At 36.6% G+C, this 17,453-nt stretch overlaps 1 protein-coding gene across 2 annotated transcripts in view; it reads left to right on the forward strand.

Moving 5' to 3' along the window:
• The window catches only part of LOC145673385 (structural maintenance of chromosomes protein 6-like), a 169,577-nt gene that overhangs the window by 74,371 nt on the left and 77,753 nt on the right, over positions 1 to 17,453 (forward strand). For both annotated transcript variants that reach the window (XM_081743036.1, XM_081743035.1), the window contains exons 8-10: positions 6,117 to 6,320; positions 11,154 to 11,350; positions 14,779 to 14,925. In XM_081743036.1, the coding sequence (XP_081599162.1) occupies positions 6,117 to 6,320; positions 11,154 to 11,350; positions 14,779 to 14,925 (548 nt within the window). The remainder of the gene's footprint in view (positions 1 to 6,116; positions 6,321 to 11,153; positions 11,351 to 14,778; positions 14,926 to 17,453) is intronic.

Consider the following 17,453-nt stretch of genomic DNA (forward strand, 5'->3'; position numbering starts at 1 on the left):
AGTTGTAACAATCGAAGCGATTGCAAAGTGCGGTAGATAGAGTTGTTAGCTGACAAACGAATGAAGAGAACGCTAAATCACAAAGCATGTCTGCAACGAAAAAAAAACTTTTTTTGTTTATGGCAATTTTCTTGTAGCTATCTTTACTGCAGTGGTTCTCAAACTTTCCGAAAATGCGGCCCCCTGTTCATTCGGAAAGTGATCTGCGGACCCCCTTGCAATGCTGTCTGAAATTTTACATGGTATTAAAGAATATGTTAGGTAGAATTACCACTGCCAAGAAAAAGATCAAGAAAAATAATGCAATAAGTGATTTATTCTGAATATACATGATTGTTTCCTAATGAACGAAATTTCAGTTGAAAATACAGTAACTTTCAAGTTTTTTTTAAGAAATCCACTTGATAAACAATGTTCTCAGATGTGGGATCACTAATGTGAGGAATGAAATTCTTTTGTTTTGAAATCTAGAATAAGTTTAGTCACTATCAATCTTAGGTCCGATTTCACATTAAGACGATTTCGCTTTAAGGTTCTAATACTACAAAGAGCAGAAAAGGTCTGCTTACATAAGTAAGTTCTAGGGAAAGGTGTCAAATGTTGCAATGCCTTTTTAGATAACTCTTCGTACTCCCAACATACATGCAACAAAAAGCTACAAAGATCCTTTTCTTTGAAAACGTTTTTCCATGAAGAATCGCAAGATAGTTCCAATAACTGTTCTTGTGTGTTAGAGAGATTCATACCGTGTAAGTCATGGATTTCTACATTAGTGAAAGAATTTTCGGTCTAACCATTACCAGGTTGTGGGACAGGGAAAATATTCTCGAAAACTTGCAGCTAATGCTCTCGTGTCCTACAAGTGTTTTGTGCGTTTCAGCAGATATTTTTTTTTTTTTCCACCTGAAGAATCAATGAAATCCTTGAGCACTGGAAAGGATGAATAGTTATTGTTTTGAACTCATACTGCCCACAACTGCGGTTTCTTAATCTTAAAAATACTTTTTGCACAACAGCTGTGAGTTCCATTTTATTACAACACATTTCAATTTTTAAGCGTCGCTGACTCCCTGGCTAGGTCCCGCGGACCATGCTTTGAGAACCACTGCTGTATTGCATGAAGCTACGTTTTTTTAAAAATATTTTATTATCTCAAACTGTTTAACTGTTTTATATGATACATATACATAGAAAATATATTTAAATACAAATCATTGAGGTGGGTCGATGCATAAGTTCATGCGGTTTTCTTTTGGGTTGGCAACAATGCGGCGTGAAGCGATTGTTTATCGCTATTCCGTTGTTTTACCGTAGTTTGCAGTTTGTGTGTTGCGAAATACATGTTTTCTTGATTGTGAACGTATTATTGTATATATTTCAGTCAAACTAATATAGAATGTCAAGTTGAGAAAACCGATCATTTCCGTCACGTTTTACTTTTCAAGTTTAACCGAGGATCCAGTGCAGCAGAAGCTGTGAGAACAATTTGTGAAGTGTACAGGAAGGAAGCAATTGCTGAAAGAACAGCACAGAAATTATATTACCGCTTTCGAGCAGGATGGTTTGACTTGTCTGATGATCCACGTTCTGGAAGACCTTCAGATTTTGACGAAAATCGGTTGAATGAATTGCTTCATGGAAATCTTGTCAAACAACGCGGGAAATGGCGCAAGTTTTTGAATGTGTATGCAGTGTATTGTTACACTCGTAGTCAATGTTATGTCTATGTATTTGTATTTGACTTTGAACAGAACAGCAGAATAAAAATAAAATATAAGAACCACAAGAACTTATGCATCTATCCAATATATATATATATATATATATATATATATATAATATACAGTTTTATTTCGTCTTATAAACGAAAGAATAAATAACAAATCTAACAAGCACATATGTCCCTAAAGTTTTGTAACGAATCTAACTAAAATGCCCGTTATTTACACGTGGAGAATAGGTCTATGGGAAATATATGAACTCCTTTCCCCCATTAAGATATACATTTGAATGAAAGTGTAATCATAAAAGCTCATAAGATTTTCTATTTTTGGTGTACATTCCGAATTCTCCTATTCCATTGGGATACGTTTCTTAAGCAATGTGATATGAGAAAAACTTTAAGACAGAAGTTGCATTCCAAGATTCATTTCAGACGGGTAACCCGTTTACCGTGATGCGATCACAAATAACAAACAACGCTTATACCAAATTGCAACTTCCACCCCCCGTAAACCAGTTTAGGGAAATGCTGGCTCACGTGTCCGCTTATTTGTAATGAAGTTTATATATACATATTTCATCTTTATAACTTAAGGGGCTCATCAGGGTGTCTGTTGGTCACGAAAGTCACGAAAAAGTCCCGATCAGAAAACGGTCATGAAAGTCATGAAATTTAGCTTTGGGATCACGATTTTTTTTTAACTGTACAGATGTAAGTACAGATTGGAAAACTTTGTTCTATAAAAATTCAAAATTCACCACCAAAAATGTCTATGGTCGGGTTTAGACGCTACCAAATCGCAAGCAAATTACGTTTCTATAGCATGGATGAAACTTCGGCTTAATTCGCACCAAAATTCGCTCTTGAAAATGTTAGGAAATTTTTGTGATTTGTTAAAGAAAAAGTCACAAAATTTCATTTTGGAATTTTAGTAGACACCCTGCTCATGATATATTCTATTTACCTCATTAATTTTGAACTCCTAACCCTTTAAAATATGCCCATTAAAGTAGTGGTTGAAATCTGGCTTTAGATAGATAGTAAATATGTTCCAAAAGTAATTTGAAAGTTTTCAACCATTTTTTCGTGATGCTATCACAAATAACAAAGAACATTACTCTCAATACGAAGGAAACAAAATAATAATAAATCTCTTTCCTTTTAAGGAAAGAATTTAAAAAGAAATGGAGGTACAAACGTCCACTTATTTTTAAGAGAGAAGTTTTATTCCGTGTTTCATCTCCCTTACTTTATTGTGATACTCATCTGGGTAAAACATTTGAATTACCTTTCCACATTTACCTCCCTTAGCATACACACATATAAAAAAAAAAGAAAAAAAATAATTGCTTTCCTAACTAACAGATTTTTATCCAAGTATCAAGTTTCTACATATATTAACATCGGCTCAATTTTCAGTGAATCACTTTCATTCTTCCATATAATCATGCATTTTTCCCCCTTCCCCTTCAACAAGTGGAATTTTCGAAAACGCTGAAATACGTTTTCACGTAACTTTTATTTTATATAAGAGTTGATAAACCGAGATTTTAATCACCAATTTAAGCAAATTCTCACATTCAGCACTTCGGACAAATAAAAAGAAATTTCAATATCATAGAAATCGACTTCCCTTCCGTTAGGAGCAGAATTTTCCACCTTCTGCCTCAGTTTCACAAGTAATGTGATGAGTGATACCTATAATATCTAGATTTTGACTCGACTTCTCATCGAAACATTTGTTTCATATTAATTTGTTAAAGATTCTGAATGTTTATATATATTTGTCATCATCATCACGGAAACTATGTAATGTGAAGCTATTGATTGTTAGGGTCAGCGTTTAGCTTTCCCTTTTAGCGCCTAGGCTGTATGAAACGGAAAGAGGGACCTACTCAAAAAATACCAATCAGTTAATTGTAGTGAAGCAATTAAAATATAAAACAATAAAATAAATTGTTACTTAATATGAAACCCAATCTGCTACTCAGGTTTGTATCCGCAACAAATATTTCTACCACGAATCAAATGTGGGCATACACACGTAGAAAGTTCGCGCGTTACCCAGTGACCAGGTAAGATATTCACATGGAATTATTGTTTGATGTAAAATCTAAACATGTCGTCGTCTGAGATTCAACACCGCGTATCTCCAATTTTGGCGAATTTGAGTTTATATATATATATATATATATATATATATATATATATATATATGGGGGCCGCGGTGGCTCAGTGGTAGAGCGTTCACCTCTGGTGCTTGGGGTCTCGCGTTCGATCCCACCCTCCGCCAAGTGAACTTTGTGGTGGACAAACACCGTGTGCGTGGGTTTTTTCGGGGTTCTCCCGTTTCCTCCCACTTTCTTCATTCCACCATTTCACTCATTACTCATCATCACCGTCTCCTTTAGCCTAACCGGCATAACCGTGGGACGTAAAACTCAAAGATTTCATTTCATTTTCATATATATATATATATATATACACCATTAGAATCAGTATAGGATTGCACCCAATCTGGTTAAATAGTACACCTATATCACGGCAAATAGCTCTGTTATTCCCTCGAAGAAATACGGCGTATAATAAGGATGAAGCTAGCTTTTAAAGTTTTTTTGGGGGGGGGGGTCTGTCCTGTAAAATTGGTGAAATGTTACTTACACGGTATTGAATTTCAGACGACGATGTATTCTCACAGAATCATGTGTCTGATTTCCATGCCATAGACGATGAAAGTGGCCGTTCAATTAATTGTCCTAGAAGTTCCTTTCAAAGATATTGTGACCTTATTAAATGACCTCCTTCAGTTCTATCTGGAATTTTATTAATAAGCAAATATTAATTTAAATGACAAATCACAGGTAGTCTATATCAGAGTCCTTAAGTCTTAATTTACTTGTACTCACTTTCTGAAGCCCGTAATTCGTTCCGTTAAATATCAAGTTTTCGATGCTTGTATTAAACGATTTAAAATTTGATGAGAGTTTAGCGTTCTTTACAGAAACGAGGCTATATGAAACGTGGGATCCAAGCCACATGAGCTCTCGCCGGGAATCGAACCCGTCTCTTACAACAAAAAGCGCTCACGGTAACCAGGAGGGAGCTCTCATTTCATTTTATAAATAAACGAAAAATAAGAAATGAATAAATTTATTCTGAAAATGTCTTAAATATGTGACAAATATAATAAACTATACTCAGATAAATTAAACAATGGTTTACTCTAAAATAAGCTGCAATGGAATGCAGTGTTGGAAGTTAGCAAAAATATTCTTATATGTTGAAACACAAGTTTCTTAAATAGATATGTGATATTTCACTTTGAAATATGCATCTTGAATTCGATTTTCTACAGAATCTGATATACAGGTATGTTTAGTACTTTAAGTCGTGCAGTACTCACTTAAGTTTAACGTCCTGTGGCTGTAATATTGCTTTTATAAACTGATTAAAGCAGCGATAAATCCAGGGAGCGGTTCACCGAACCACCAATTCTTTCCCAATTTGTTTATAAATCAACGTAACAATTACATTATTACTACATGTCGGTATGAGTTCAAAATTTACTTTCCCTTTGCATGTATTTCAGAAAAAAACTAAGGAATGTCAACGTTTCATTAGCAAATGTAGCAACTGACCAAATTTAATAGTACCTGAAATAGTCTACTGTGTATACACTAATGAAAGAGGAAATTACCTTTTTTTTTTTTACACACCGGAATTGTCTATAGGTGCGAATTCTATAACACACAACTTTGTGGTGGACAGACGCCGTGTGCGTGGGTTTACTCGGAGTTTTTCCGTTTCCTCCCACTTTCTTCTTTCCACCATTTCATTCATTTCTTATTATCACCATCTCTTTTAGCCTAGCCGGCATAACCGTGGGACGTAAAATATAAAATATTTAATTTTCTATAACACACACAGAGTGAAAAGGTGACAACCGTTACTCGAACCCAGGACCTCAGGTATATCGTGCTGATGCGTTAACCACTAAAGTATATAAAATGCTAAGGGGAAAGATTTCGTGTCCTTGTAACGAAGAAATATTTTGCATAAATACCTCCGATGTTTATGAATGAAGTAATGTGTCGCGTATATGTGTCATGCATGAGTTATTTTCAAAAACTGAAGTTACTTGTTTCTCTGTTACGAATAATATTAGCGGTATATGGTAGAGTAATTTCCATCGAAGTTTTCCATTCAATTGCTTATATGTTTAGAGGTATCGAAGATTAATTTGTATGCCACTTTTGGACGGAAAGAGCTTATGCATATGAGAAATAACACAGTGTTAACCTCCGAATGAATCTCTTGTGGCCCTCTTAAAATTTGAGGCGTGTTTCTTCAATGCTTTTCTAATTAATTGAATGATGAATGCTTTATTTTTCAGTCAATTGCAGGAAGATGTTACAGCTAACAGAAGAGCAATCCAAAATGAGGAGAAAAGGTTAGAGCAGTTGAAACGAACTGTCAAGGAAGCCCGAGAGAAATATTCGCAAAAACTTCATGAGTATCGGAATATGCAGGCAAAAGTTCAGAGAAAGCGTGGTGATATTGCAAGGCTGAAAGCCGAAATTGATAAGCTTCAACAAGTGTAAGTTTATTAGTAGTTAATATATTAAAATATTCGTATTAAATGTTTTACCTGAAGAAATATATATTGTAATGAATCAACTTCTGCATTTCAGTTACGAGAGAAAATCTAAGTTTATGCCTACATATTTATTGCGAGATTACAAACTATAAACGGAAAACAAGTTGCACACAATATTCTACGCACCTTTCTCTAGTTTTCCACATAATCATCACATCTGTTGAGGCACTTGTCTCACCGTACCACAAATTTCTCGATGCTCACTACATAGAAGGCGGCCGGCTGATCACGAAACCAACGACGAACAACGTTCTGCGCTTCAATGACGTTTGTGAACCTCTGTCTGCCAGGAACTTCTTCAGTAGACTAAAAACATTGTAATCACTGGGGACAAGTTAAGGAGATGCTTCATAATCTCCTATCATCATGATTGACATCTGGTGATTGTTTTGTTCGCCACGTGCGGTTTTGTGTTCATGGAGCAAAGAAAAGCACATTGTTAACATCCCGAATATCCTGATACTTTTTCGTAGTGGCTGCTTGCAAATGGAAGACTGTGCGACACTAGCGCTCTGCGTTGACAGTTTCACCTCTTGGCAGCAAATCCAGTAGTAGTCATCCCAGCTGTTCCAAAACACTATGAGCGTCAGTTCGTCGGTCGACGATGATAATCTGAATTTTTTCGTTACTGGCAAGTCGGGTGTTTTGATTACACCATGCTCTGCTGTTTTGACTCGGGTGTGTAATTCAGTATCCACGTTTCGTCGCGAGTGACAATCAGATCCAAGAAACGGTCGCCCTCGTCGATGTAACGCTGCAAATGATTCAATGAATGACCATTCACTTGCTCTTTTTGACATGCGGTATTGCAATGACTCGTAAAAAATGTTATAAACATGACCACATGAAATGTTGAACTCCCTGGCTATGTCCTTCAGATGAACATGTCAATTCGCTTTCACCATTTCGTTAACACGCGTAATGTTGTTCGGTGTCAGTGAGAAATAAATTCGGCCCGATCGCTTATTGTCCTGGACATTTGCACATTCCATTTTCAAACTCCTTGAACCATCACTGCACACTTCGTACGGCTAAACATTTGTCCCCATACACCGGCTCAATTTTCCTGTGGATATCTGTGTCTGTCTGTCGCTTGAACCATAGAAAACGAACAACACTTCGCTTCTTATATGGTGTGGACATCCTGGGCACTCCGGCATGTTTTTGACAACTGATAACAGCGCCGTGCGATGGAAGAAACCGGAAGTTACACTGGGGCTGTTCGAAAAAAAGCCTACCGCATCACTCGTATATCTCGATTTTGTAATAAAGTGTATTAGCTGCTCGAAAACAAAAATTGGCGCAAAGACTTTTCGATTTTTCCTTGTATATGAAATTGGAGTACGTCACTGTCATAATTTTTGTACAATATTATTGGCGTTCAACGGGAAAAAATGTCCAAGGATGAGACACATACTAATTAATAGAACTCGTCAAGCGGAACAAAATATAAGTGAGTGCTAATCCTTATGAATAGTTTTCGGGAAGTTTTTTTAATCTAAGAAAAATATGGCGTACGAACACTAAGCCACCCCTAAAATGAAACTGACTCTACAATATACTGCCAGTAACTTTTTCATTATGATACTAGCAAGGCGACAATATTTAGTATGGTTAATGAGATGGAGTCCAAAATTTTGATTTAGCTCTTTAAATTTTGTTTAACATTATCCAAGAGTGAGACACGTATTAATCGATATATTACATCGAGCTGTATAAAATGAGATGTTTGAAGGTGAGTTCTCTTGTGTGCTTTTCGAGAAAAATGAATTTGTATGGAGTTAAAATAAAAATGTTCTTCGTTGCCAATAATTGATAATGTTTATTCTACTGGATCGTATCATTTATTTATTTATGTTCTGTCTATGTAAAATTACACCGGTAAGTTGTTGTTGTTTGTATTGTTTATCTTCTCCTCACAGTTATGCACATAGTACTTGTAATTTTTCAGATTAATTTAAGTCGCAGATTGTATTTTTTGTTTGTCTTCTTTTAACAGTGATACACATAGAACTTTTTTTTTAGTTTAATTTTCGTCCACTTATATCTGTGTTCCCAGAAGTCATAGTGTATAAATATCAGCAGAAAAGAAAAATAACTCTGCTCTTCTGACTTTAAAGATTTCTACTTTTTTCTTCTTCTTTTTTTTTTTTTCGTGTTTCTATATCTTACATTCTTTTGATTATTTAGATTCCTTAGATTTGTGTATCTTCTGTCTAACGTTCTCATAAGTTTGTAACTCGGAAAATAATTGACGTAGCTAAGGACAGTAAACTCCCGAGTATCCGACCTAATGTAGCGGAAGGGCAGACCGGATAACAAAAAGCCCGATAGGCCGGAGTTCTATGAACTCATTCCTTTGCCCCACCAATACCAGAAGACAAAGTTTTTATACCAAAACTCACTATTATTATACAGTACGTATTTTCTTACTTCTTATTTGACTCTGTGCTGGTAGTTTATAGATTTTTATGTACTGCACCGCACGTTTCAAGAGTTTATTGGAAAAAAAGTAAGTTAAAAAATACATACGTAAGTTAAAGAATACGTAGAGGTTGTTCAGCCTACGTTTGGCCGATTTCGTTCTTCCCCCTCCCGGGTAGAATGGACTCACCCGACCTGGCTATTGGCGTCCTGCAGTATTGTGCAGTGGCTTCCTGCGAACGGAGTTGTTTTTCCGCGCGGACGACAATAACGCACAAAACAGGACCATTGTTGTGAGTGTTGTGTTAAATTTGTTTTCAAGTGTGTGGGTTTCCGCTCTGTGACCAAAATGCCGCCCAAACTAAGCCGGTTTTGGAAAGGCTATGTTGCAGCTCTTTATGACGCCCACTTTAGTTTCTGTCATTACAAAACTGTGCAAGAAGAATGGTTGCAACATCAGTTTAAGTGGAATAAAAAATGTTATTAAAAAGCTCCACGAAGCTCTACGAAGCTCCACCATTTGGATCACCAACGAAGTTGCCTAGGAAGCGGGAATGCACCAAGGCCACCTTCACCATGCAGGGGAAACTTCGCAAAATGGCAATGCAAGAAAATCCGCTAACACAAAGGTGCATGGCTAATCGTCTTGACGCGTCTTTGGGGACTGTGAGCGGGACGTTACACCATCAACTCAAGCTGGAAAAAGTCATGAAAGCGCGCGGCCATCTCACGGATGCCCACCAAAAGGAACGAAAGTGTAACGCTCGGAAGCTGTACGAACGGCATCTGGCAAAACAAAGGGTGATGTACGTCGTAACGCTCGATGAAGCATGGATTTACCTTTCCGACCGGCAAACCGAGAGCCATCATGTACCGAGAGAAAGGCGCCAAGAACTTCAGAAGGTGGGTCCGTGTCTGTAAAGAATCCTTCCCAAAAAGGTTCATGGTCGTTACTGACTACTGTTACCGAGGTAAACTGAAGATTCGTAGGATGGCGAAGAACTGCAAAATAAATTCGCAGTATTTTCAGGAGCAGATCATGCGGCCGATCTACGAGCATGAGATTCCAACAATGTACGGAAATGACGCCAATCTGGTGCGCATTCACATGGACAAGGCCTCATCACATACCTCACGATCGTCCCTCGCATTCTACAGGGAGATGGAGGAAGCAAGTGGTATACAGGTGATACCTTTCAATGAGGTACCTGTTAAATCTCCAAATGCAAGTCCTATGGAATATTGTGGATTTGGATTGCTGAAGCGGGCTTTGGGAAAACGGCGTGTGACAACTGTGGAAGGACTTTGGAAAGCTGTGCAAAGGGAATGGGACAAGATTCCCCTCCCAGTTCTTCAGAGAAGCCTATTACAGTGGAAATTACGCTGTCGGGCTATTGTTAGAAACCAAGGGAAACACATCGAGCACTTACGGACCTGGCGCTATGTATTCTTCTAAATTTTTAGGTTAGTCGAAATTGGCCAAATGTAGACTGAACAACCTCTGTACCAACTACTAAATCCGAAGCTATATTTTTTGCTGTTACACTAGAATCGAGTCTCTGTTTAGCGTGTAATTTTTTCTCCATAGTTACTATAACTTTTTATTCGTTTATCACTTATTTTCAAACCTTCACTGTAGTACACTTAAAGAAACATTAAGCTTACCCCAAGAACAATTTACGAATACAGTACTGTACGTACTGTATAGTTATAATCAGGAGCAGCAGCAAGCGTACTGTATTGAGATCCTTTACGCACTGGCGAAACAATGAACAAGGAGCAAAACGCTGCTCTTTTCCTGTCATAACTTGTATTTTGCACACGACACGTAGGAAGATCGTAGCAGACGTCCACTTCCAATGCCTTGACAATATTGCCAATGCAACACCTTGCCTTCCTCATTTAATTACTATAAAAGAAAACTAGGGCAGGTAGTACGAAGGCTGGATACTCGGAAGAAAAATATAATTGGTACTATAAACTATATTGGTTTTCAGTGGTATAGGCTTAATTCGTATTTATTTTATTTTATCCTCTTAGGTGAATGTAAGTAACTTACCTCTTTTTACACTTTATAAAGGTAAAAGCCTTTTATTAAATCATTTTCTAGTATCATTGTTCATTGCTGTCGTCAAAATTTATTAAGAACAAAGTCGTCTAGTTTATTTACACTCCGCTATATTATTTTCTGTGATTATTTGTTAGCAAATCATAGTTACCAATTCATAGTTGGAAATTTTTTTCGTCTGTTGGTACTCTTGTGTGTAGTCTATCCGCTTTAGTGAATAAAATCCGTAAATAAGTTTCTATTTTATTTGAGCAGAGTCTAATAGTCTGAATTTTTTTTAGCTCTTTTGCTGACATTGAAGCTCGCAAAAAAGAGAGAGAGCAGAAGAAACAAACACTGGAACAAGAACGGGACTTGACCATTCCACAAATGAATACCGTAAAGCATCATAGAGACCAGATACAAGAAGCAGTGTTGAAGTTCAAGGATGAAGAACATTCCTTACGGGCGGAAGAGTGTGAAACAAGGCACCTAATAGGTAAGTAGCAGGTTGACTCCTGTCTGCGTTCCCATCTTGTTTCTCTCTCTCTCTCTCTCTCTCTCTCTCTCTCTCTCGCTCTAGCTCTAGCTATGTCTGGCTCGTTTTCATTTCACGTTTGGTGATAGGGATGACGTTACATAAGCCCTAAATTATTAGAATTTTCCAGTCACTTATGCATTAGTTGTATCCTGAATTTCCACTGACGAGATGTGTCTGCTACTGTTTTTCTGGAGCAAGTTCTATAGTATTGAAGAAATAGGGGATTTGTTGTAGCTATGTAAACGCAATATTTCTGTGCATTGTAATAAGAAGGATTTCATACTTAATTATTCTGATCAGATTGAAAGTACTGATGAAGTGCCAATTTTTAATTTTTTCGACTGTGATTGAGTGATATGTGAACTTAGAATATTTTCCGAAAGGTTTGTGTAGTGATGTAAACCATGTATCGTGTACAGTTTTTGAATTTTAATCAAGCTATTTAATGGACTATCGTCAGCTTTACGTCAGATTAAACAAATTCAGTCTGGGGGCACGAGGTGCACGTTGAGAGCAGCAACAGGATAGTAAAAATCAAAATAGTATGTGCCTATGATTACTCTTCGAATGAGTTTGTTTCATTAAAAGGAAAGCCGGCGAGTAAGCACACTACTTAATTACAGATACTGAAAGTCCATCTCCCTCTCTCCCCCCATATAAAGAAATAGTTACTTGCTTTTTCTTTATCCTTCAGAAAAGGAGTTTTATCTGTTTTATTTATTTATTCTTTGACGTTTTAGAGAATTTCTCAGCATTCCTGTCTTAGTCCCAGTGTGAGCAAAGGGACTATGGTCAATCAAACAGTATCAAACAAATAAACTGACTTCTAAGCGAAGTTCACAGGACGTATAGCGGAGAAGAGAGATCGTAGTTTCGTTCCGAGGCTACGTAATCGTACTCCATTTTACACACTTTTGCTAGAATCAAACGTACTGGTGTTCAGGGGAGTTGTAATCTGTTGTTTTCTGCCCTACTTTTCAGAACACCAGGATTCGGTTTCCTTTCATTGGATACTCATTTCCTCTGTAGTCATGGATTAAATTTCGGTGTTGATATGATTACTGATTAGTGCGGACAAGTTGATTTTTTTTAACCATAACCTAGGATCTGTCGCTAACACATATGAGAAAATTCAAAAAAAAAAAAAAAAAAACTGTTGTATAATAATGCAATGCAAAATCTCAATTACATAAAATACTTTATAAATAGGGTAACAACACCGATGGTAAAGAAACTAATTAATAAACAATACAGTTCAACAGTATTGCGGAAATTTCTTACGTAAGTATGAAATTACCTATATTTACGTAACTTTGGGATGTCTGTAGTTATTCCTTTGTTTTGCAAAATTTGATCTCCAGTGCATTAGTATTTCTATCGCAGATTTTCAAAGTGACAGTTGTTCCTTTTCTTGGTTAATATCGTGTAAACAAAAAACTAACCACATGCAAAATGAACTGATATGAATTCCGTCAATCTAGTGTCTTGATCAACTGGCATATCTATGGTACCAGGTAGAGAAGTAGTAACACAAAGAGTTGTAGTAGTAACGTAAAATTACGTTCGTTGTTTTTTGAAGACAATACTACATTTGAAAGTAAAGTGACTTTCGCGTCCTTCTGTATTTGCTAAATCCATTGCCCTTCAGACTCATTTTGTATCTAATAATTGACTGTTAGATGAATCAACCTGGGTTCTTACTCCTTTAAAATTTACTTTGGAATGTAGCATTTCTACTAATAGAGCACTTTGAGTAGACCCAGATTGGTAACATTAGCTCAAGGTACATCTTACATTACCGATGTTGCTAATGTTAAATAAACGCACCGATAATATGCTATGAGGTACTTTGGGGATCTCCATCACTGTTTTAAGTAGGCAAAACAGAACCGTGTATGTAAATCAGGAACACAACATAAAGTAGTAGTTAACATGTATTTTGATTCATTCTTAATGAGTTTGAATGTGTGTTTGTGTAGCGAATGTCTGTTATTTAAGTCAAAAGTGTATGACAATTCTTAGGCTAAAAAGGGGAGAGGTTAACTGGATCATACCTGACGTTGATGATGATGATAACCAAATCTAAGAAGAAGTTGAGTGCAGCAATCTCTGATGTACAAATAAAAAGTCTTTTCGAGTAACTTTATAAATATTTGATACTAAACTGTTGTTGAATATCGACGTTGTCACTTGAAGGGTGACTCCAACAAAGACTCTAATTATGACTGTGCAAGACTCTAATCCAGACTGACTGTGACGAAATAAACTGAAGTATTTATACAACAAAGATGCTTGCACTGCAGCTTGTGGCTTCCAAAATTCGGGCCAAAATCATTACACATGTGTATGGGATTTCTGTAAAGAAATCTCAGTTAACCGATTCTTAAAGATTGAACATCATATCAGCACTCTGAATTTTACATAACTTACATAACGCTATCTGATGCAATGTGTTTGTGTTAACTAAATATAGAATTACAAAAATGCTTACAATCACATTTAAACATTTCAGACAATTTAGAACATTAACAACATTTACAGACTGTGTTTTATGAAACTGAAATACCAAAACCAAAATAAAAATAATCTTTGAAAGTTTTCCAGATTGAAATAGAAATACATAATATTTCCAATAATGAGGATAAAATATTAAAACTCCTTGACATTAATAAATAAACCTTTCTCTTGTATCAAGAAGTTTCAGAAGCACCTAAACAGAAATATCGTGTGATATGTATTGTAGAAGCTGCTTCTTATGCCAGCTTAGTTTGACGGAGCTTTCTATTTTTTCCTATATATGGTCAGTATATTTCAGTCATAACCTTGCTTTAGATATTTTTCCTTCTGCCATTACCTTCATAGTCAGTAACATGATTTCTCCAGTATCATATCACTCTTTCCATCTTAGTATAGTTTCTTTTTCTGCTATCATTTTCCACATCTTACACTTCATTTTCAACACTTATTTCATTTATATACTATCAATCCATATAATTTTCAACATTCTTCTATAGCAGCACATTTCACAGATTCCTATTTTCCGTATTTATTCTTCTAGAGTCCATGCCTCACCTCCATACATCATCACACTTCACACATGCTTTTATCAGTCCTATGTCGATATTTCCTGTTAAAATAAATTATTTCTCTTTAAATACATTTGCTTCTGAGCTATGTTTGCACCGATTATCACGTAAGTAACGCATAACGTTTGTTTTGCTGTTGTTGAACGTGTTGAATTTTTTGCTTTTGTTGCATAAAGAACAAAAGTTGCTTAGAAAAATTTAATCCGAAAATCTTCTGTTGCGTTATATGCATTAGAGTTTTAAAAATGATACCTAATGTAATAGCTAGCAATAAAGCTTATTTCTTTATTTTATTTGCAGATAATTTGCAGTATAAGCTAAGGACAATACAGACACAAGAAAATAATGCTTTAACAGTTTATGGTCATTGGGTTCCCAGACTAGTGCAAAAGATGAATCAACTTCATGCACAGGGGAAATTGAAAAAGATGCCGAGGGGACCAATTGGTACGTTTTTCTATTATTATTTTTTAATCAACAAAGGACTGTTTATTTCATTATTAGTAGCAAAAATCTTCTCAGTAATCCAGTCAATCAGAGACATTGAAACTCTATTTGAATCAGTAATCAGAGAATTATCAGTGAACTTAAATATTTTATGTACTGATCTTTTCATTGTTGAGATATATTTTATGTATTTGTTCATTGTTGAAATAATTCAGTGATGTATGAAATGTATAAATTAAATCACTCCCAATGATCAATGACGCAGGATAGTGAAATGCATGGATTTTCATTTGATATTAGCCTAAGCCAAGTCATATTCGACATGCTTGCTGCGACAGTGTGGTGAGAACATATAATTTCGAACCTGGAACCTGTTCAGAACCTGTAAGAAACTTAATAGCAAAGTAATTTTGGGAATTAATTCTGATCTATTCAGGTAAATTCATTAATCGAAATAGATTTCAATTGGTTAAGTTTGTCTTTAGACAATGTTTAAGAATTTGTCTCTTGAATTTGTCTTTTGATTGAAACTATTGCGGATATTGTCGCTTCGTAAGAATACATTGGAAAGATAAGGGAAACGCGTTAATATCGATTGATGATTGACATTCTTAAGGCCCTTTGCTATGCTCCCTATCAATTACAAGGTTCATAATAACCTTGAAACTCGGAGAAATCCCTAAAATATGCCAAAAGTCAGGGAAATGTGATATATATTTCACAGAAGCCAGATTTTTTTCCCCAACTGCCCATAGAAACTATGAAGAACACCTCAAACAATCGTGACAGTATCAAAAAGGCTAAAAAAGAATCTTGATAGATAAACAAGCTTGATGGGCTCCAAAAGATGTTATAACTCCGAGCTTTGAAAGAAGAAAAATATACCTGAAAAGTTCAATTGCTACGAAAGAAAAAAATAATGTTGAGTTTGTTGGCCATAGATAATTAGAGATCATAATATGTGTTTAGCTTCTTGTTATGTTGGAGTATTCAAAATGCTGAGGTACAGTGTTCCGCAAAAAGACTCCTATTTGGAGAGGGCGCTGTGTGAGTTGTGGTTGGGATACCGAGGTGGAGGGGGTATCGATCGATAGCGGTATACGTGCCATTTTCAGTAGTTGCAATGTGCGTTTGTTGTGGAGGAGTATATTCGTAATTGTGGTTCTGTCATACTGCTCAGCGGGCATTTCACATTCGGTTTGGATTTTGCCGACATTATTTTGTTCCGACTAGAAAAACGTATTTCAAGTTTGAGTATCAAACTTGAGAGCAACAGGTTCTGCACTGAGGAAAAATTCACCTGGCCGACTTCGAACGGTAAGAACGTTGGAAAATGTGACGTGTGGGAGAGCGTCCATCCAACAATCTCCAAAGCATTCAGCAGTTATACAGGTCGGCCAGGAGATTTTTTTCTCAGTGTAGAACCTGTTACTTTAAAGGTTTTGTGTGAAATGCGGAAAGTTTGCAGCGGAAACTTTTCCAGTGGTTCAACAGGCCTTTCAGGGATGAGTGTGTTATTACAAAGGCAAGACTACAAATGGTACAGGCGTTTTTGGAAGACCGTGGAGAGGTCGACGACGATTTGCACATGAGAAAAATGTGCAAGATTTTGACCGATAACCAAAAATCTCACTAATGGAAATTTGTCAAGACGTTTTCGAAATGTGTGAAAATGACACTCAATTTTTAGACAATATTATTACGGGTGATGGAATGTGGATATTCCAGTACGACTCCAAAACGAAGAGGCCAAGTCCCAAGTGACACACCTCGACATTCCTTCTTCCCAAGAAGGCTCGAATAAGTAAGTCAAAGATCAAGACCGTGCTCATTGTGTAGGATGGTTGTCCACGTGAGTTTTGTACCTCTCGGAACAACTATTAACTCTAAATTGTACGTGGGGCCGCGCTGGCTCAGTGGTAGAGCGTTCACCTCTGGTGCTTAAGACCCCGGGTTCGATCCCAGCCCCCGCCGAGTGAACTTTGTGGTGGACAAACCTCGGGGTTCTCCCGTTTCCTCCACTTTCTTCATTCCACCATTTCATTCATTACTCATCATCACCGTCCTCTTTAGCCTAACCGGCATAACCGTGGGACGTAAAAAATTTCATTTCATTTCATTTTCTAAATTGTACGTAAAAATCTCAAGAGACTTGAGAACAAGTATCCGGCACGTGAGACCAGACATTAACGGCAATTGAAAACTTCATCATGACAACTCGCCAGCCCATACTGCCTTCGTCGTGACTAGCTACCTGGCCGAATCTAACGTCTCAACGCTGCCCCAGTCACGACTTCGGTTCCTTTGAAATCCTTTCTAAAAGGAGATCGTTACATAACAATTGACGACCTGAAAGCTGCTTGTGAAATGGCTTTAAACGCAGTTCCTTAACAGGCTTTCCAGAAGGCCTTCGCATATTGAAAATCCCGCGGGCAAAGATATATAGACGCAGAAGGGTAATATTTTGAAGAGTTTTAATGTACAGGAATTATTATTATTATTATTATTATTATTATTATTATTATTAT

Source organism: Thermobia domestica, chromosome 16, assembly GCF_964235325.1.
Source record: "Thermobia domestica chromosome 16, izTheDome1.hap1.1, whole genome shotgun sequence".
Taxonomy (NCBI): Eukaryota; Metazoa; Arthropoda; class Insecta; order Zygentoma; family Lepismatidae; genus Thermobia; species Thermobia domestica.